This window comes from Festucalex cinctus, chromosome 5 (assembly GCF_051991245.1).
Source record: "Festucalex cinctus isolate MCC-2025b chromosome 5, RoL_Fcin_1.0, whole genome shotgun sequence".
NCBI lineage: Eukaryota > Metazoa > Chordata > Actinopteri > Syngnathiformes > Syngnathidae > Festucalex > Festucalex cinctus.
In genome coordinates this window covers 16,391,736-16,413,102 of record NC_135415.1, presented here as the reverse complement: position 1 = coordinate 16,413,102, position 21,367 = coordinate 16,391,736, and the positions used below count along the sequence as shown (strand labels likewise).

The window sequence follows — 21,367 nt, the reverse complement described above, 5'->3', positions numbered from 1 at the left end:
CCAATCTTAATAGTCAAGGCACAATAGGCTGGTTAGGTAACTTTGCACTTTTTGAAGTTTGTGTGGTTATAGTCAGACCTTCCTGTGCCAAGTTTGCATGTTCTCCTCCATGGTTAGCCCAAATTCAACTGGGATCAAGCTAACCCTAACCCAAACATGGGCAAGTGCAACAGAATGTAGATGGAGTCATCATGCTTGCGCTCTTACTGTCCTCTGGAGGTGTGAACAAGAAGCGTCACTAAGGTGGACATGGCCGGACATACGCAGTTCAGTGCGAGCATGGCGTACTTGAACTCCTCTTCACATACGACGTGATCTGTAAATGCAGACGGCAGTGAAATAATTGTATGCATTAGAATTGGTTAGCCTTGTATTTACAACAATTATTATAATTATTATTTTACATAACAAAATGTTTATACCTGTTTGAATATGATACCTTTCCAGAATTCCACAGTTTAAAGGGATAATTCACTCATTGAACAATTTTCAGCAGTGAAAAGCGAATATTTTGTCCAGAATGAATTTGATAACTTAATTATTCTTTATGTACCGGTACAATTAATACCTATAAAAAGTAATTTTAACGTCACCTGTCGTAGGAAGTAAGTAACGGACAATAATGGCTCACCTGTTTTCTGGGTTTGCTCAGTAAACCGAGTCATGATTGGACGTTACCTACTTCCCAAGCACAGGTGATTTCATCATCAGTCGACAGCAAGCAGAAAAAAATATTTTTTAAAGGTACTAATTGTACATGAAAAATAATGAAGTTACCACATTAATTATAGACAAAATATTAACTTTTTCTGCGATTGGCTGGCAACCAGTTCAGGGTGTACCCCGCGTATTGCCCGAAGTCAGCTGGGATAGGCTCCAGGACCCCCACGACCCTTGTGAGGAGCAAGCGGTTAAGAAAATGGATGGATATGAACTTTTTATTGCTAAAAATGGCTCAATGAGTCAAGTATCCCTTTAACTTCCGTTCCATGAAAATCTACCTAAAATTTTCCACCCCTTTGCAACGGCAATATTAATTGATTGATTATTTTCTTGATAACATGAAATCTGTATGTACCAGCACTCACCAGCAAATTTAACGTGGAATTTGTTTTCCGGCTTGAGAATCTGTACGTAGAGTGGACAGTTAGGAGCAAAGTCCTTTGCGGCCCAAGCCCTCAAAATAGTCTGATGATCCTGTGGAGGAAATGCAGAGTTAGTAAGTTAAGTTGAGCAGAAATCAGTGCAGTAATAAATAATGCTGTAATTACATGGAGCAATCAATTCCAATTTTTATAGTGTAGTGTGATGCAAAAAGTCCTCGACTGTGTGACTTGCCACAGTTTGAGTTTGATAAATGGTCGTGTGACTTACTGCGGCAGTTCGGTCACTCTCGTTCCTGCTGCTAAGGATGAAACACGCCTCGGCATCGTCCATTCTGAAGCAGATGGAGACGGTGTCAGAGGTGGCTGTATCTGAGGTAGTTGACAGTCACTGAAGGCCATAAATTATATAGCACTATAAAGTGGTGCCTTGATTTACTCGTTTGATTTGTTCCGTGACCACTCAAAACACTAATATCTCAAATCTTCCCACCTTAAAATGAATGGCAATGCCATTTAGCTGTTCAAACGCCAGTAAAATATTTTGTATGGCAAGCAACAGTATCACATTTTATTTAAAAAAAAAATACAATAATAACATAATTAAATAGAATGGAAACAATCCAACAGTTTGTGCATTGTGATTTCATGGATTGATTGTGCAGCTCCTTCTGGTATGTGACCCTTGCCCACCAGGGGGAAGTATAATACATTCGTGCATACAGTGTATACTGTATACACAAAGAATACACTTGTATTATTTGACACACTGGTATAAATTAATGTGCATTGTGTTTATTTAATTCAATATTCGTGTTTTTATTGTTTAACAAAAGATCCTGACATGACTATCAGTTCTAACAAATATCTAAGTAAAACATGTCATACCGTTTTAAAAATGCCAACTTTGTTTACGTTTGCTTAGCAAACTAATTAGAATTTTTAATGTCATATTTTGACTTAGAATGTTTACATGTCCTAAATTCTCATTGAATCCTAATATTCTTTTAAATGTACACTTCTTGAAATTGTCAGCTAAACTTGTCATGGAAACTTTTTTTTAAAATATTCAGTAAAGTATCATGAATGTTTTTGCCTTTCATTTCCTAATTCACTCACTTGGCCCTCATCAGGTCCTGGTCTTTGAGGGCGGACCCTTGAAGGTAGATGACCCTCTGGGACCATAAAGGTATCTGGAGGATGCGGCGAACCTGAATGTCGATATCGGTTGGACACAGGATCACCACATAATAATCCTGCAAGACAGAGGAAAGTGAAGACGCCGTCAAAAGTAAACACTCACGCAGAAATGTGCAAAAAAAAAAAAAGTCAAAGCAAGCTCTCTTTAAATTCTACCTGCAACCTGGGATGAGCGTAGAACTCATTGAGGAAATCCATCAGCAGGTCTATCTTCAGCGAGCTGACACACAACACCACGTGCTTCTCCGTCTGTGCTCGGTGGCGACTGTAGTTTCCGCCTAATTTCTGGCTCTCCATCCACAGGTATGCAAGCTCTTCAAACTGAAACACAAAAGCGACTTGAGGACAAAAAACAAAAACAGGGACACACTTTTTGTTGACGCCCGTCTTGTTACCTGCAGCGGGAGAACCACCAGGGCCACGCAGATGAGGATGACCACCAGTAGCTGCGAGGGCAAAATCTGGGGCGTCACATCTCCGTAGCCCACGGTGGAGAAGGTCACGATGCAGAAGTAAAAGGAGTCAAACAGGGTCAGGTTCTTTCCGGCTCTCTCGAGGTGCTGGATGCCACAAGCTCTGCAGACAAATGGAATAACACCAATAAGTATCAAATCGAGTGGAATGAAATGAGTTGTTTCAAGAGGAAGTCAACACCATTTTTTTTTTTTTTTTAATAATATGTTCTATGCATTCCCACTAGTCTATATTTGGTATTTTGGTTAATATTGTGTTAGTGGAATATGAGCTAAGCAGCCAAATCCAGCAGTTTTTATTAAAGGGATACTTGACTTCATTGAACAATTTTCATTAGTGAAAAGGTTAATATTGTGTCCAGAATTAAATTGATAACTTAATTTTTTTTCATGTACAATTAATACCTTTAAAAAGTATTTTTTTTACTTGCTGTAGACTGATGATGACGTCACCTGTGCTGAGGAAGTAGGTAACGACCAATCATGTCTCACCTGTTTTCTGGGTTTGGTCAGTAAACTGAGCCATGATTGGTTATTACCTACTTCCTCAGCACAGGTGATGTCATCATCAGTCGACAGCAAGTAGAGAAAACACTTTTTAAAGGTGTTAATTGTACATGAAGTTACCACATTAATTACATACAAAATATGAACTTTTTACTGCTGAAATGGCTCAATGAGTCAAGTATCCTTTTAATATCAGAAGGCGGCCATTTTGCCATTTTATGACTGAAGATAACATCACAGTTGCTTAAGTAACAACCAATCATAGCTCAGCTTCAGATAACAAGGGAATTGTGATTAGACGACAGCAAGTGGCAAAATGGCCGCCCCCTGAGATGCATAAAAAAATGGCTGGATTTTGCTGCATAACTCATATTCCACAAATATAATATTAACCAGAATGTCATGTTTAGACTCGTGAGGTCACGTATAACATATTGTCAAGAAATGTTTAAGGTTGGCTTCCTCTTTCAGTTAATAAAAATACATATATATATTTTTTTAAACCAACATCTGTATGATTGAAGTCACTGTGCTATATTTTTTGGTTCTTCTGTACCAAATAATTTTGGTTTAAAATTAAAATAAATTATGTTCAATGGCGAAAAATGCTGCTTTCATTTATCCAAGTATTTAAACAAAATAAAAATAAAATCCATGCGGTCTTGTAAGTACGCCTATAGTTCAGTCCATGGTAACAAAATCCATACTCGACATTTGCCAAGCATTGGCCAATTGTGGAGAACTATGAGTAAGTTGACATGACAAGTGACAAGACAATTCAGTTTTCGATATTATTAGATGTTAAATTACTGAAAATAATGGATGTGTTATGTCTGGGCAGCATCCGAATCGTGTGTAATCGCAAGTTATTTTTCAGGGTAAGCCCTGAAATAAAGTTGAAGGACACACATCAGGATAATAAATGTCATAGTTATTTGACTGACATTTTAACAAAAGAGCACAGTCATTTTTCGAGTTTAAGAAATGCATCCTATTGATTTTGTTCTTGAGTAGATGTGCACTCACCCGGTGAAAACCAGACACAATAAAGTGCAGATGAGGATGGACACCTGGTTGAACATGGCCGAGTGCGTCCTCTGGATGGCACGGTGGAAGTCATTCTGAGAACATGACACAAGAAGTTCGTGTTCACCGCTCATCTGCTCTTATGTGTACCTTTTTTTTTGTTTGTTTTTTTTTGTTACATGAATGATTGTTGCTAACACTTGTTCCGTGTTAGTATGCTGTGCATGTCACCACCTGTCCGGTGTGGCCTCACTTTGCCGGTCTGCTTGGCAGCGGATGACACCAGCTGGCTGACTAACCCTTTGGCAGGAAGCTCTTTCTCTGAATCTCACGCCACGTTTTATCTATCTAACATCCTGGATGTGGTAGAGAGATGGATGCTTTCCCACCAAGGATGACTTCCAAGCTTCTGCAACATCTTCTCTTTAACCGATAAATAAATACCTACATCATTACGGACGGGAAGGAGAATCAATTCACTGAGCATGACGAATTCTATCGAATGTGTTTAATTGATCTTTGATGAATCACGCTTTGAAGCAATTGAGGCCAAATGGAGTGCAACACTTGACTGCAGGTGATTCAATCTCAAATGGTTTGCTGCCCAAAAATCAATTTTGATATATGCTATACCAAATATCCATATTCTGTTTTCTAATAGCAGGGGGAGCATATGTGTGTCACTGTTTTTCTTTTTAAAGACATTTTTTGTCATCGTTATTTTATGCTTCATGTTTTTATTACTCTGTTATGTCTTGTGAAAGATTAGACTTCATCAAAAATGTCAGCTTTTTGTGTCAGCTGGAGCCTATCACAGTTGCTCAGGCCTCAGCTAACACCCAATCTCGGCTCAAAGCAAGTCAAAGCAATACATTTACTAAAATGTACATTAACTCATTTGCTTCCAAAAACATATAAATACGTCCTATTTTCAACATTACCATGCTCCCAAAGACGTATTTATATGATTTATTGTATGCTAGAGCACAAAGAAGGTTGATGCAGCCTCTGAACTGAAGAGAATGCTTGAAGCAATGGTAGTTATTACAAAAACGGCCAGTAGGTGGCAGCAGAGTATAAGAGATCAACCAGGGCCATGTCTTTCCCCATTGTTTTAAACGGATTTGTGAGATTTTGCTTCAGTGAAAATGCCTCGGAGTGAATGAGTTAAAACCAACCAGAAACATGATGATAGAAAGAAACATGTTGTGATATCAGTTTTAGTCGACGGCAAGTGGCAAAATGGCAGCTTCCTGAGATGGATAAAAACAGTTGTATTTTTCTGCTTAACTTATATCCCACAAAATCAATTTTAATCGGAATGCCGTATTTTAGACGAGTGGGGGCTCACATAACATACATATTATTGTAAACAACAATTGTGAGTCGACTCATCCCGCCTCTGTTGCTGAGCTTTCGAATCCCTATTCCAAACGAGACTTAACACGGCCAACCTGAACAAATGGTGTCCGCTGTGAGGAGCCGACTCATTTACTGGCATCAACAGATAACAGATGTGAAGATGTGCCTTCACATCTTAAACGCATACTTACAATCATGTTTTCCAGTGCCCCTTTGGCTAGCCAGCAGTTAAGAAAAACAGGAACAAATATGTTTCGTAAAGGACGCCAGAAGATCTAGACAAAAACAGAGAGAGATAATCAGTCAAAAGCGTTGCTCAGCAGGAATACGAGGAAGGTCAGTCAGTCAGTGCTGGCGGTGTTTTCATCCACTGAACATTTGGATACCAATAAAAGGCTAATTACTTACTGTGATAATAAATGGCACTGTATTGATCATCTCCAATATGAAGGACATCTGGAAAATCTGCTCCCAAATGTTGCCCTGAAGAGCAAATTGATGAGCAGTGAATAAATGTGGGGTGAGAATGTAAGACATGCTCTACCTTTTGCATTTCTTTGTAATGTTTCTATCCATGCTAAATTATTTAAGAATAAAAATAATTATTATTTTATCTTTATTATATATTTACGGAAGCGTATTGCATTCACTTGAAAAAAGAAATCGTTTTTCTGACTAATTTTTTGGGGGAGCTTTGTTTTTTTTGACTAATTTTTTTCTGAATATTTTTTTTCTGTTTTATTGAATTTTTTTTTTCTGTCATTAAAACAAAGATTCCGAAAAAACGGAAAAAAATTACTCTGAAAAACAGAAGTTGGTGCTCTGTTCTGTTTTTCTGAATATCCCCCCCCCCCCCCCCGTTTTTCTTAGTATTTTTCTTCTATTTTTCTGAATAATATTTATATTATTTTTTTATGACTGAAAAAAATATTCAGTAAAACATAAAAAAAAAAGATTCAGAAAAACAGAAAAAAAATACACTCAGAAAACAAAAACAAAGCTCCCCCCCAAAACAGTCAGAAAAACAGGAGTTTTTTTTTTTCTTTTTCAAGTGAATGCAATACACTCCCGTATATATATTATAATTATTCTATATTATTGTTATTTTTTATTATTATAATTATGGAAGGTCATATAACTTTCATCCATACAAAAGTGTCAAGAAATGCAATATAATGTTCATATTAGCAAAAAGCTTGAAAAGTAGTAAGATGGGAAGGTTTGAGATGACTTGAGTTAGGAGCATGGTCTCAAAGCAAATGAAACTCATAAATCAAGGCCCCACTATGCCGCATACGTGCGAGTGATGATCAGAAGTCACTAAATAAACTTGCCATGTGCTAATCTGAATCTGAAACGAGTGCAATTAATTCTCGGTATGAGGTCTTCAATCGTTGCCGTGGTAACAGTGCTCGTAACAAGCGAGATGGAGCGAGAATGTTCAAGACGTGTGGAAGCTGTAGTCTGTGATGAATGTTCTTTACCTTGTAGCTGAGATATGTGATCAGCATGGTCTCCAAAAAACTGATTAAAGCCACTGTCACCTGAAGTGGAGCAGAAATTAGAGTTTAATGAAATTATAGCATTATAACAACTTCTGTTCAACCTTTGTTTGAATATCAGTGAATTGAATATGTGAGTGTGCGTGTTTAAGCCATGTCACACATATACAAAAGAATGTCAAAATTAAATCTGATAAAATAATTGTAGGGTTGCAGGTGAGGTGCAGCCTATCCCATTTGACTGGTCCCCATCTAACCGCAGGGCACGACAAATTAGCATTCATGCTCACAGTTACACCTATTGGCCATTTAGAGTCTTGAAATTAACCTAACGAGCATATTTGTATTAATATTAGAGGAATCTGGAGAAAACCTTGCAAGCGCAGGGAGATCATGCACAGGAAGGAAGATGTTTATCCCCAACCTCAAAACTGTGAAAAAGATATGCTAACCACTAACTTGATTGGATAAAAAGGTAATTAGCTCACCTGTATTGCCCACAATGGATCAGGTCTGGTAACCCAGAATATCAACTGCCTTTTAAAAACACAAATCCATTAGTGTAATGTATATATTGTTGCAAACAAATGACAATCATTTTATGACAGTTTGAACATACTGATAACAATTATGTTCATTTGTGACATGCCAGAACATGTCTGCACTATTCTCAATTACATTACTTCTTACTCCTGAAACGAATAACACTGTGACATATGCTACAGTACATGGCTGTCATTGGACAGCGACAATATTGTCATTTGAAAACACAGCTGTACCTTGACTTGAGTGAAAAAGCACAAGTGGGCTTAACTGATTTTGTCTTTTGTCTTTTTTTTTTTTTTTTCCCAACAATGCGTCCTTAGAAAGTTAGCGATGAGAAGAAGCTGATGTTGCCCACTGGATTAAAGCTTGAAATTATGCAATAATGTGAGAGATGTGCACATAGTCGACTTGGCGAGTCAGTACGCGAGTTGTACTTCGATAAATATTATATATATATATATACTACAAGGTCAGCTCGTTGTCAATGAAAAGCCAAAGAAGCTGTTGAAAGTGAGGAAAAGTGTGGCAAAAAAAAAAGAAAAAAAAAAGAGTGAAGATAAAGTCCCGCTCCTTCAGGATATACTGCCACCTGGTGGCCACATCATAATGTTGATTTCTTTACATTACGTTTTACACACTACTACTACTAAAAAAATAAAAAATAAAAAAAATAAAAAAAAATAAAAAAAGTTTGTTTTTTTTTGAGCGGCTGGACCAGAGTAATAAGATTTTTTATTATTTATTTATTTACTATTTTTTTAAATAATCTGACACAGTCAAGGTACTACTGTTTGTTGTAGTCCAAAGGAGAACCTACCAGTTGATTTCTCGTGACTCCGTTGCTGAATTTGGCCAGCTTGCGTTCCGAATGATTGCACTGTGACTATAAAAAAAAAAGAACGCCATTACATGACTCATATCAAATATGACCATCATTTTAATTATTATTATTAGAATTATGAATATCCCACCAGTTGTCCAGTCAAATAAATCTGCTTTAAAAAAAAAAAAAAAAAAAAAAAAAAAAAAAAGTAATGAATGAACTTAGGTGACCCTCACCATGGGTTCCCATTGGTCTCCTTAAGGTCATCCAGGGTGACTCTCACTATGTAGAGGACGCAGGTGAGGATTTTCAGAGAGAAGTTGAACAGGCGGATCCTCAAGCCTGTGGAAGCACAAAAAAACACTTGACTGTGCTCAACGTTTGTCCGGTTTCAGCAGGCGTCAGCTGGATTTCCGGCATATCGGGCTCAGCATTGTTATTTTGTCGCGAGGCATTAATAATAGAGCCTCCGCTGCTCTCGCACCCCGTCACAGATTTCAAATCCCAAACGAAATAAAATCTGGAGCTTTCACTGTTCCGGTGATTGATGACGATGAATGCGAATCTTGGCTGCAGCGGCTCTTGCTGACCAGATGGAGGTGCCAGCTGTGTTGCACGACTCCTCAAGCAAGGCTGGCATCGGTGTTAAAATGTTTTGGTAGCAGCTTAGCATCGATCTCGAACAATGTGGCCCGACAGCGAACCACGACATTTTCATTCAATTCTCCTGCCTTTTGTAAACGTGCTTTATTAACGGCGCGACTTAACTTAAATGTGATGTTGAGATGAGATCATCTTTCTTTGCTGTATTTCCTCATTAGAACATTTTGCTGCCCTTCCTCTCAACTATGAATTAGCGCCACCGTCTCCATCATGACGCCTAATAGGAGGCCTAATGTAATTCTCAAAACCCCAAATGAGACTGTGATTGGATGCTCCCTCATTGAGTGCATTTTCCGACACAATGCAAGTATTCGTTCTAAGCCGTCAGCCATTTGCTTTGTTGGATATTGGCGGCGTGGTGCCTGATCTACTTACTTGACCTTTGGTTTTTGATGAAGAAAAGCTTCAGCCTCTCCTTGAAGGTGTTTTCGTTGACGTAGAACTCCACCTGCACCCTGTTGGGGGAACAGTCGTATTCTGTCTGAAATGTTCACATTCACATGCAAAGGCAAATACAATAGTCTTCAACCAGCAAAGCAGTTAAGGCGCTGATTTGGTTAGCAGCACTCAAGTCTGCTGTTTGCGAGGACACACTCAAAGCGTCATTGCATTCTGACCTCTTCAAACCGACACAAACAACCATAACAGCCTCATTAAATCCAAACAGAGGAGAAAGTTGCGTTGTTATTTTGAACGTATTAATTTTCAGCCAAAACAATAGTAAACCAGTTCAATGTATTCTTTATTCTATTCTAGAATTCTTATTCTATTCTATTTAAAGGGGGAGTTTCCCATTTTCAACTGAAGATTGACAACTCTTAAATTACACCTTTCGTCTCTCTCTGTTTTTTTTGGGGTGGTGGTTTCTTGTTGTATATTAAATTTAAAGGCACAAGCTAGGGATGACTTTTCATATTTATCATTTTCTACTATTAAGTCATATAACATGACTGTTTGAACAAATATGACAAAAAGGTTGTTTTTTTTGTTCCTTTAGATCATATACCTCTTCTGAATAATGCCCCTGTTTATTATACTATGCCCAACTATTTTCAATTTTGTTGTCTAATAACAGTCTAGGAACCTGGCAATAGCCATGTACATGTCCATCTGGTACCGCTCCACAGTAATTTCGTTGGGAAAAGGCGGTTCATTCTGTACAATAATTGGAGCTGATTGGATGATGCGACATTCTACATGTTTGTTTTAACCAGTCACGGCCACGGGTGAAAAAGTCATCTTCGTTCTTGTCGAAGGGGGGAAAAGCACGAACATCTTACCAGCTAGAAATGCACGAAGCGCCTCTCGCTGCTCAACATTCAACAAGGAAACGGTGAGTAATTCTGCGAGAACAGAATTAATTGCAGCGTCCATTCCTCCATGTTTGTTGGCCCCAGTGTCAGCGCTGGCTTCCTGGTTTCGTCACAGTTGCATATCCCGCCCCCAAACACAATGGCGCACTGTGATTGGTCCGAACCACCAGTGGTTCGTGAACAGCAGTTATCTGCGGGAGCGGTACAAGATGTGTTCTCCGGAGTTTGTGAACTAACAAATACCATGGGAATTCATCTTGCGAGAGCAAGGTTAACAGTCTAGTCTATAACAGTAAATTCTAGTCAAAAACTAATATTTAATATTAAATTTAAGTTAAAGTTAATGTTAGTTGAATGGTTTCCTTTTTTCTAGGGTGAAGATTAACTAGCAAAAAAAAGTACTTTTGTGGGTTCGAAAATGCTCTACAGAGGTAAATAAGAGTATGTCGTGTGCATTTTCAAGTAATTAAAAAAAAAAAAGGAAAAAAAAAGGAAAGCAACTTAAGCAAATTTGATGATAGTACCGAAAGTTCAAATAGGAAGACAAAAAGGAGAGTGCGTCCTGTGTCCTGAAATTTACATACATGAATATTCTTTTGGAATTTTGATGTTTAAATATTGTAGTTTTCATTTTGAACAAGAAACCCATTTTTTATATATATATTAGTGGCAGACATTTGACTACATTTTGATTGGTCATAGACAAAATGCGAAGTAGCTATTCATTAAATATTATTTTTTAAATCGATGGGAGGAGCTCTTTCAGAATGTTTTGAATTTCCGTTCCAATACCAGTGGTTTATTAAGCAAAATAATGTTTCTTGGAAGAGTTGCCTCAGAGAGTGGTAGCTCAACTTCCCACAGATGATGTCATGTTCTTGTTTGGACCACAAAACTCTAGTTCAGATTGAATCAGCAGCCTCCTTTCATGATTACAGCCAAGTTGTACACTCCACTGTGGCTCCAGTGCTTCAAGACATGACAAATTAACACTAAAATAAATAAATAAATCAACAGGTATTTTAGTAATCAATAAATCAATTATTATAATAAGTTGACTGTTTTTTTGTTTTGTTTTTTGTTTTTTGTTTTAGTCCTAAGTCTAGATTGTGTACTTTAAATCAGGCACTTGTGTTTTCAGTCATTAACAATAGAAATCCAAAGGGAAGCAGATACAATACATTCGAACAATCCTGATGGCACGAATGACCACTTAAGCTGCGATGATGATGTCGAGCGGAGAGCTCAGATAAATGCAGGTTCTGTAATGCAGTAAGGCTCATTGTGGCTAATGAACACAGAGGGAGTTATTAAAGGAACACGGAGTTGACAAGATGAATAAAGGGCACAAAAGAGTCGGCGGAAGGAGATGAGAGAGCAGTAGGGCAATTGCCGCCGCCGACCTAAGGAGTAGGAGGAAGACAATAAGAAATGCAGCATTCTCCACGCTAATTCCCCCGTCGCATCCAATTGGCTCTGTCGCCATGGATACAGCTTCCAGGGCAGGAAACGCTCACTCGCGTGTCTGTGTGCTTTCAGAGCGAGGACTCAACCGCAAGCTGACAAGCTGAAAGCCACAGGCACTCCCATCGCCTGAGAATCCATCCCACCCAAACACACAGCAGTGGGTAAGTAAACCATTGTGAATCACCTGCACGGTCACATGATCACATCATGCAGTGAATTGGCGGCGAATCGGATCAATAATGTATGTGAACCAGGTGGTCTCTAATGAAAACAGCTGTCGGATCGGACATATGCTGCAGCGACAAAGGCGGAGAGTTTACCCAGCTTTGCACACACAGCAGCGTGAACATCCACACGAGAACGCACTCCAACTTGAAATCGGACTCCAAAATAAACTCCCATCTAATAATAATTGCTGTGATGTCACGCTTTGTTTGAACTGGCTTGGACATCGTGCTGTGTTTGTCTGCATCTCTGAGTGGGAGGGTGAGGTGAGAGTAGTAGCACACTGCTATTGTTGTATTATGTTTTAAATGAGAAAGAAACAGTGGGGTCCATCCATTCTTCGATATGTTTTTTTTTTTTTTTCCTTGTTCAAATGGACAGAACTTTGAACAGCTCACGAGTCAACCACAGGGCGAATGTGAGTGGGACTCGCTATAGTCAGCAACATAAACGGCGACATTACCAATTCAACTTGGGATTCTAGTGAGAAATGATCCATCCATTCTTGCGCTTGTCCTCATTAGGGCAAAGTACATCCTGGACTGGTCAGCAACCAATCACAGGGCATATATAGACAAACAAGCATTCACATTCTCATCGATGGACATTCCAGAATCTTGAACGGATCTAACGTGCATGTTTTTGGAATGTGCCAGGTCAAAAAACCCTCACAAAGAACATGCAAATTCAGAGCAGAGATTCAAATACAGGACATCAGAACTGTGATGTAGACATGTTAACCAATTGAACACCATGTTGTTGTCATAAACGATAAACAATTAACCATCATATATTCTAACCTATCCATCATTTTTTGCTGAAATATTCATATATTTGCTTTTTGTGTTTGGGTCAAATCAGTAAAAGTATTACTTTGGCGCAATCAGATTGAATCTAGGTGTTGTTTCTTTTCAGGAAAGTGCTTTTTCATTACGTTTTGAAATACCCTGTTTTGCTGGCAGTCCTTGAATGCACCTCACTTCTACTAATTTCCCGAATAAGCTACTAATAGCTAGTGTAGTCTATTTTGCCTTTAAAATTATATTCACTAAAATGTATTGGGTGTAAATTTCAAAAGTTATGTTTATTGACTAAATACAGCTAGTTTGAACTGTGTTTATATATTTTTAAAAATATATTATGTGTGATGTGTCAGCTTGTGCTAGCGTGTTATTAAGCTAGTATGCCAGCTAATACTACTGATGAGCCTCACATGAACATGATTTGCTTGTGTTGAATAATTTAACGAGTTAAATACTGTTTATGTAACATGGGTACATCTTTAAGAAAATGCCAGAAGCAGTATTCGGTTTAAGACACTCTCTGCTTCAAGTGTTTTACCGCTAGGGCTTAGGCTGCTTGAGTTCACAATGATAATAATATTGGATCAATACCAAATTGTTAAGGTTTCTTCCTTGTTCCAAATGTGCTTGATAAATTGAGAAAGAAATTACATTTAATAACTACTGTTTAATTTAACCTGCACTTGATCTGCCCCGAAATCTAATTTTGTCGTAACCTTTCACACGGTTTTATGGTCATTACCGGTAATTGGTAGCTGTTTTTTTGTTGTGTCTTCTGACATCTGCAATTAAAAATATGTTACTTAAAGGTAAGTATCTCACTGCGAAGATGTTTCCAGATCAGCAGTGCTTGTGTCTATGCTTTAATAATATCTGCCTGTAAAGCTAGCAGAACAAATTGTTATTGCTGAGAACAAAATGTCTTTATTATTTAGCATTTAGGTTGCAGACGTGCGGCTGCGTAAACAACTGATGAAAACCCAGCAGTGCATTACTTCCAATTAAGGTCGCAAAAAGAGAACCTCTTCTACTGTTAATGACCATTACCCCACAGCCTGGCGTCACCACTCATGCCATGACAGTTTCCAGTGGCATGGTGACATTTAATTCACTTAAGTTGCCTTGCAAGCCGCTCAGCATCAGTCTTGCTCCTCCACAACTTGAATAGTTTTATTTAGACTTTGTTGTATTTATTCCCTGTTAGAAATAGGCAGGCACCATACCTCAGATATGATATAAAGGCGCGCAGTCACGCTAAAAATATGCCTCGCTGCCCTGAATATTCAAAAGGCTGTATTGTCTTTTTCTCATATCATCCTCCTTCGCTTCAGAGAAGATATTGTAGAACTGGCTCAAGTCCAGAATACTTAAAGAGGGAAGTACATAAGTTTGATATAATCACGGAAATAGGACCCTATTGGCCAGCGGCCCAAAGGGATCAAGAGAAAAGTGCAGGTATGTCACTTTTGGACCTCTGAGTCATCATCATCTGCTGTAAGAGACTATGACACACACATGGGAGCATTGGAGCTGTTAAAGAGCACTGATACACAAAAAGCTGAAGCACCTGGACAAACCCGCAGAATTATAATTTGAAACTCCTTGCAGTAATTTTCTGATGACTGCACATTTAAAATAAACCGATATAATGCATTTGTCAAAAGTCTTTCATAATCTATCGTGCCATTTGGACTCAAATGTGCAGACGTAGCAAGCAGCCCAATATCACGATTTTGAGAAGCCAATTTTGATAAAAGGTCGCCGTGCAAAAGTACCAGCGGAACCTCAAAAGTTGGACGCAAGCTGTTGCAGGAGGTTGGTCAACCTCAGATTTGTTTGTATTAAAGCAAATCTGATCATTATAAAAATTCACAGAAATAAATATCATTTATGTATTAACCTCACATTTGTATATTCTTAAAATGTAACAACAGTTACTGAATGACAAAAGTGTTATACCGTGGCTATAAAAACTCTACACGCCCCTGTTCAAATGCCTTTTTTTTTTTTTTTTTTTTTTTTAGAAATGAAAACATGAGACAAAGGTAAATCATTTTCAATCTTTTTATCAACCATCATTGACTAACCTGTGCAACTCTATTGGAAAGAAAAAATCTTTTCACAAACGGAATAAAATGAACTGAAAGTTTGTCCTATAACTGAGGATCTGACTGTGTACAGAACTAACCAACCACTTTAAAACTTACAATAAATGAGAGTCAGCAAACAATTGCCACCATTTTAAGTGCCTCCTCGGATTAATCCCAAATAAAGATCATCTGTTCTTTTCCAAAAATTAATTTTTGGTTCGCTTACCTTCGCTAACAATGACTGCTTTTTTGCAACTTTTCCCCATTTCCAACTGAAGATAAACGCTCCCAGGCATAATGTGTTTGCACCAAACATACTTTTTGGATTGGTGGCAAAAAACAACAACAACAAAATCAACCTTGGTTTCATCAGACTATAGCAAATTTTATCACATTGAGTGGTTTCGCAAAATGCGCCTGGGCTGTTCTTGCTACCCACTACTTCCTTTGCAAAAAAAAAAAAAACCCCACAACTGTTCACATCCTGTGAGAGACATGCACACCCTCTTGATATTTTTATTTTTTATTTTTTTAAATAAATGTCCGGTTCATGTGCTATCAGGGTCATCTGACTTGAGAGGCTTCACTGTATTATGTTGCTGCACAAGCATATTAAAACAAGCTGGATAGCTACCTGCTTACAATATACTTAGAGAGCACCAATTGATTAAGATGATATGATTTAAAAAAAAACAAAAACATACTTGAATCTCTCTTTGTGCCAGATGAAATACATTACATACATATTAGGTGTTTGTGGGTTGCACTTGTTACAAGAACACAACAACCACAGCATGTTCAAATATTTATGAGACTCATTCAAATTGTTTCTGTGATTTATTTCACTCAGAAAAAGGAGGTGCCAATAAATAACATCAGTCAGCCATTTGACAGAACCATTGCCTAGAGGCAAGGTAAAGAGTGCATGTCAACATGCTTACAGCTCACCACTTAGTATGACCCCGGGGATTCAAATCCATTTTCTAACAGTAGTACGGGCTCGTAAATACATGAATAGTCAGTTATTGTTGCGAATACGATGTATGAGGAATCAACAATTTCCAAATGCATGCAAAATGCACCCAACTATCGCTTCTAAATGGATCAATAGGTCATATTGAGTGAGGATCCAATGACAGGCAACTGAAAAGCAGTTTTTGACACACAAGCTTCCTTTTCACCATTTAGTGTGGTATTATATTGAATTTAAAAAAGCAATCAATTTGCTTTCTGTTTTCTTTTCCTGTAGGTTTTGTCACCACAACAACTGTTGAAAAGGTAGCCATAAATGACAGGGTCATTTTCGCTATTGTGTAGCAATAATCGTAAAACCGCCAAATATGGTCAAGGTGATGTTTGCACAATTGGTGTCGAAAAGTAAACAGTGTGCCTGTGTTGTTTTCCCAGTGCGTCCTTTGTGCCGTAGAACCTATGAACATAATCCATGCCATGCAAGCATGATGCTGCCAGGGACTTACTGGGCATTGGTTGAGTCCATACTGTACTCCTCCTGATACCTGGACGCAGCACACATGGACACAGATAGGCACCGGTTAGGAAAGCAAGGGGAAGGGAAGGACATGATGGGACAGAGAGAAAAAGGATCCCGTCTCAAATCGCCTTGGTTGGCTTGCATCGCGCATCAGCAAACGCTGATGCGATGCACACTTGAGGAAGAAAAACACACTTAATGCAAACCATGGGAGACCAGTGAGCACACACTCTCGGGACACTGTCGCAATACGGATGGACCGGACGTGGTAGGATAGAGGCCAATTTTACTGACAAATCAGAGGAAATTGATTTACCTTGAGGCCGCTATGGTTAAAAGCTGATCGTCTGGAAGTTAAGGCTATACACACGGTTTAAAAGTTTCTGACAAGGAGTCAACACATTTACGCCTTCCTAAATGGGCTAATGGAGCATCCATTAAAGCCAGGAAGCAGCAAGGTCGCAAGAGAGGACCTGCACATCCCATTAATTTGAAACATCTTGCCATATTGACAATATGGCTGAGTCACTTATTCAATCCTAATGACTCAATAAAATGCCCAATTGTGGCTACAGCCGCTCTTAGTGGTGCTTCGGCGAGGCCGGAACGTACACAGTTCCCATTTACTTCAAATTTGCCGAATCAATTCCCTTCAGTCACTTTCAGTTTGACATTGAGAGTCTTGACATGAAAGCAAGTCACATTTGTAACAAGCCAATTCAGTGCAGTTGATCTGATGAAAAAACAAAACAAAAACAATCTTATTGTACAACAAATGTAGTAACAGTATTTTTTTACATGCACCACATGGGCAACGAAGTGATCAGTCGATTGTCAGGGATACAGTAATAGCAACAACGTCTAAGCTCACCAATGGAAACCTGGTTGCAATCAACTTTACCAGAGCACAGGACGAAAAACTCATGAGTGAGATATGCTTTAAAGTACCCGTGCTAGCGTAAAACAACATCAATCCATATTCATGCAATTAACATCTATGTGCCCTTCAAACATCATCGTCTTTTTTTTTTTTTTTTTTCCAGTGAAGCATACCTCACCTCACCTCTGTGCGGCAGATGTAAAATCCCAAGCCGGAGCTGAGCTAGCAAGACAACAAGTGGAAGGCAGCACTTTGGAAGCATGCTTTCAACCACATTCCCTTGCAAAGGACTAACGGATCTGAAAAGGGAGGGCCTCTCGCACACGGGCATTATCTCTGTCTGCAGCAATTTCAAGGGCAAATGGGATTTGTAGTTTCACTTGTGGGAAGGATGTCACGACTGCAAGAATATTTCAGCTGACAGTGTAATGCATAAATTGTAAATTGGCAATTATATTACTATATTACTTTCAGGATATCATGCAATTCTGTTAGATTTAGACTAAATCAGTGGTTTTGGGGGTTCGGTGAGTCTGACTCATGGGTTTGGCGGAGGTCAAGACACATGCAGACCTCCAATGATTCGCGATGATATGCCCCGCTTGGCCCTCATTGGCTGCAGGTGATCGCACTACACTGATTGGCCTATCTGTGGTGTAGAGAATTTGAATATGACGAGCAAAAAAAAAAAAAAAAGAAAGTGGTCGGGCAAATATGTGGAAACAGAATTTATGGCGTTCCACAGGGTTCAATTTTGGGGCCTCTGCTGTTTTCATTCTATCTGCAGCGGTGATTTTTTATTTTTTTTTAATTGCTCCATATAGAGTTGATTTGAGGGAATTAGCGTCCTAACTGCATTATTTGCAATGCCAAGTTAAGCATTTCTAGTCCAGCACAACTAGCTATCTAGCAAAACTAAAGGAATAGTTCATTAAGCTGTATGGAGATGGAGAATACAAGAACAAAATGCTTTCTAAATTCAAGGTGAGGAGAGCCAGATAGATAGTGACTCCAGCTATATATGTTTATTGCTATGACCTACTTGCTGGCTCTGCACGTATCTATAGTGGCATCACTCCGCACACATTTAGTTGACACAAGTTAAAACCAGTTAATACCAAGCTTATCACACATAGCAACATTGTTTAGACCAGTGATTCTCAACCTTTTTTTCAGTAATGTACCCCCTGTGAAATATTTTTTTTAGCCAAGTACCCCCTAACCAGCACAAAGCATTTCTGACAAAACAAAAACAAACTAACAACTTAAAACTGAGTGCTGTGCAATCGTTGTCTGATTTATTAAACTTTTGAACTCTATTTGTATTTAAAGTGGTCTCTTGAATTATTTGGAAATAAAAAAAGATACATGTAAAAAATCAATAATTTAAATATAAATAAAGATTTGTGCACATGCAATTTTTTATCAACTATTTTCAACTATTCATTTTTAGCACAGTACATATTAATAAACATTTCCGTAAATATGCCAGAATTAGCAAAGAATATATATATATATATATATATATATATATATATATATATATATATATATATATATATATATATATATATATATATATATATATATATATATATATATATATATATATATATATATATATATATATATATATATATATATATATACTTTTTTTTTATCTGCAGTCCAGAGACAGATCGCAACATTAAGTATCATCTGTAAAGCTCTGTTCTCAAAAAGAAACAATGAACTGAATTTTAAATAAAGTTTTCAAGTGATTCACAGGTGATTCTCAGTGGCATGTGACAAGTTGGGTCAAACCATTCTGGTATGGGGGAGATGTTGGGTTTTTAGGATCCTGAAAATGAATAGCCTACTGAATATAAAAAATCATTTTATGAACTTATATTTTTCTGAAACATTTACATATACTTTTAAAATATATTTTAAAATCTCATATACCGTCTGGAGTGCCATTTCGTACCCCTATTTGAGAACCACCTACAAAACACGCCATGTTAAGATGGACATGTTAAAAAACAAGGATAACAGAAGAAAATATGGGTCCGAAAGGATGAGGCTACAGTCTTAGATCAAGTCTTGCCCAAGGGTGGCCAAATTGATGGCATCATGAGCTTCTCGCCAGACTCCTTTAGGCTGCCCACCAAACAGACCATCCGTTCAGCCTTAGCATCACTTTAAAATTCAATAACATTTCTAATTACATTTTCTCCTTCCTCTCTCAAATGCTCTGGATGAGTCAGAGGTAAATCAGAGTAAAGGAGGAAAAAAAAAATCCTCTCAATGTAAAATATTGATCTCAAGAGCGCAAGTGTTTTTGTTGCCACACACTTTCATTTGAGACTCACAAAGCTCACTGCCATACATGTATTTGTAGATTAATTTACTTATTACTTTTCCCCCCATTAGTTCATATTTAGGGGACGCTAATCAGGGAATTCTTTAGTGCCGACTTCATTAAAGATAACAACAATGCGAGACACCTTAATCAGAGGATCAATTGAAAACAGCACATTAATAACCAGGAGAAGAGATCAAATGAAAGTGGAATTCTTTTGTGATGGGCACGAGGGTACAAACGATCACTAAAGCAGAAAAGCAAAGATGTGTGAATTACTGCAAAAGCAGTGCAATGGACATAATACGTTAATTTAAGTAATCTCCAATTGAAGTACTGTATATAAATCATTTATTGTATGTTTACCTGCTAACTTATTCACAAAGAGCAATGTATAAAATTCCCCTCAGGATCAACCTATTCTCATAATACACACAAAGTGGGAAAATACTGAATTAATCCAGCAAAAGATGGCAGCATGATAAAATGTGGTTGGCAGGGACGAGAAAACAAACAACAAAAATACACGGTGATAAATAGCAAAAGTGTTTCAAACTGGCAGCCACGGCTGCTCTGCGTAAAGATCAGCCGATGAGAGGGATGCGGTTGTGCCTTTTCTGTCAATCAACAGCTCAGCTCGGCTTTTTATCAGATTGCTTCTGTGTTGTGCTGCTGCTGGGCTGACTGCTGAGTAAAGCGCTGCAATCAGTCTGTGGGACGCGCAGACCGTCCGTTCAAATTAAAATCTTTTACAAGCAAAAGATCCCAAATAGATTCTTCACAGCGCGACAATAAGCTGGCAAAATAAAACTTTTCTGTTTAGACCACATTCAGTTTTTGAAGATGCTCCAACACTCATTAAGCATCAACAATACTGAGCAGTAAAATACTGCTTGGGTTTGTGTTTTTGCTTCCACTCAGAAAATAACAGGGTGAATAATTTATATAAAAAAATAAATACATTCTGCTCGTGCATAGAATCAGTTTATTGATCTTCCTCCCATTATTTTTGCAAACACAAATCCCATGGTGACTGTATTTCACAAGCAAAAGAGCCCTGAATCGTGTCAACGTTCTGCGGCTGGGCTTTCAACGGAGAAGACTGAAAGCGGACGCTAAGGTAAATCCTTCAATGGAAATGACGTGGGGAAACAGAAAGAGCTTGGCGACTGATTCATCTAAACAGCAACTCTGGGGTTTTTTCTCATACGCATTTTTTAAGGATGTTGCATCAATGTGAGCAATTTCGGTGGAAACGGCTTTACTATTTCAGTCCATCATTGTACAAAAGCCACTGGCTTCTTCCATCCATCCATTTTCTATCGTGCTTGCCCTGATCAGGATTGCACTGGTTTCTTATGATAGCAAAATTCGGAATTTGGTGATGCTCATTGCTCTGATATAATGGAGCCAGGGATCACCAACTCTATTGCAACTGAAAGCTACCTCTAATTAATGCGAAGGGCTACCAATTTTATACAAACTGATGAAAAAGAAGTACTCAATTTATCCATCCATTTTCTTAACCGCTTTTTCTCACAAGGGTCGCTG

At 38.2% G+C, this 21,367-nt stretch overlaps 1 protein-coding gene and 1 long non-coding RNA gene across 19 annotated transcripts in view; one reads left to right on the top strand and one right to left on the bottom strand.

Moving 5' to 3' along the window:
- LOC144019790 (uncharacterized) overlaps positions 1-3,073 on the top strand; it is an 8,823-nt gene extending 5,750 nt beyond the window's left edge. Inside the window, exons 2-4 of one of the 2 annotated variants that reach the window (XR_013283782.1) lie at positions 2,237-2,394; positions 2,505-2,606; positions 2,705-3,073. This is a non-coding gene — a long non-coding RNA (uncharacterized LOC144019790). Of the gene's footprint in view, positions 1-2,236; positions 2,395-2,504 lie in introns of both variants that reach the window. The other variant, XR_013283783.1, reaches the window with a different exon arrangement.
- Positions 1-21,367, bottom strand: part of kcnt1b (potassium sodium-activated channel subfamily T member 1b) — a 66,756-nt gene that overhangs the window by 24,038 nt on the left and 21,351 nt on the right. For 11 of the 17 annotated variants that reach the window (XM_077523053.1, XM_077523060.1, XM_077523050.1 and 8 more), the window contains 15 exons: positions 16,582-16,620; positions 9,581-9,660; positions 8,779-8,884; positions 8,537-8,602; positions 7,662-7,710; positions 7,156-7,215; positions 6,080-6,154; positions 5,863-5,946; positions 4,310-4,404; positions 2,699-2,879; positions 2,460-2,624; positions 2,223-2,359; positions 1,375-1,438; positions 1,089-1,197; positions 208-316 (listed from right to left, as the gene is read on the bottom strand). In XM_077523053.1, the coding sequence (XP_077379179.1) occupies positions 208-316; positions 1,089-1,197; positions 1,375-1,438; positions 2,223-2,359; positions 2,460-2,624; positions 2,699-2,879; positions 4,310-4,404; positions 5,863-5,946; positions 6,080-6,154; positions 7,156-7,215; positions 7,662-7,710; positions 8,537-8,602; positions 8,779-8,884; positions 9,581-9,660; positions 16,582-16,620 (1,419 nt within the window). The remainder of the gene's footprint in view (positions 1-207; positions 317-1,088; positions 1,198-1,374; positions 1,439-2,222; positions 2,360-2,459; positions 2,625-2,698; positions 2,880-4,309; positions 4,405-5,862; positions 5,947-6,079; positions 6,155-7,155; positions 7,216-7,661; positions 7,711-8,536; positions 8,603-8,778; positions 8,885-9,580; positions 9,661-16,581; positions 16,621-21,367) is intronic. The other 6 variants (XM_077523056.1, XM_077523069.1, XM_077523068.1 and 3 more) reach the window with 1 other exon arrangement.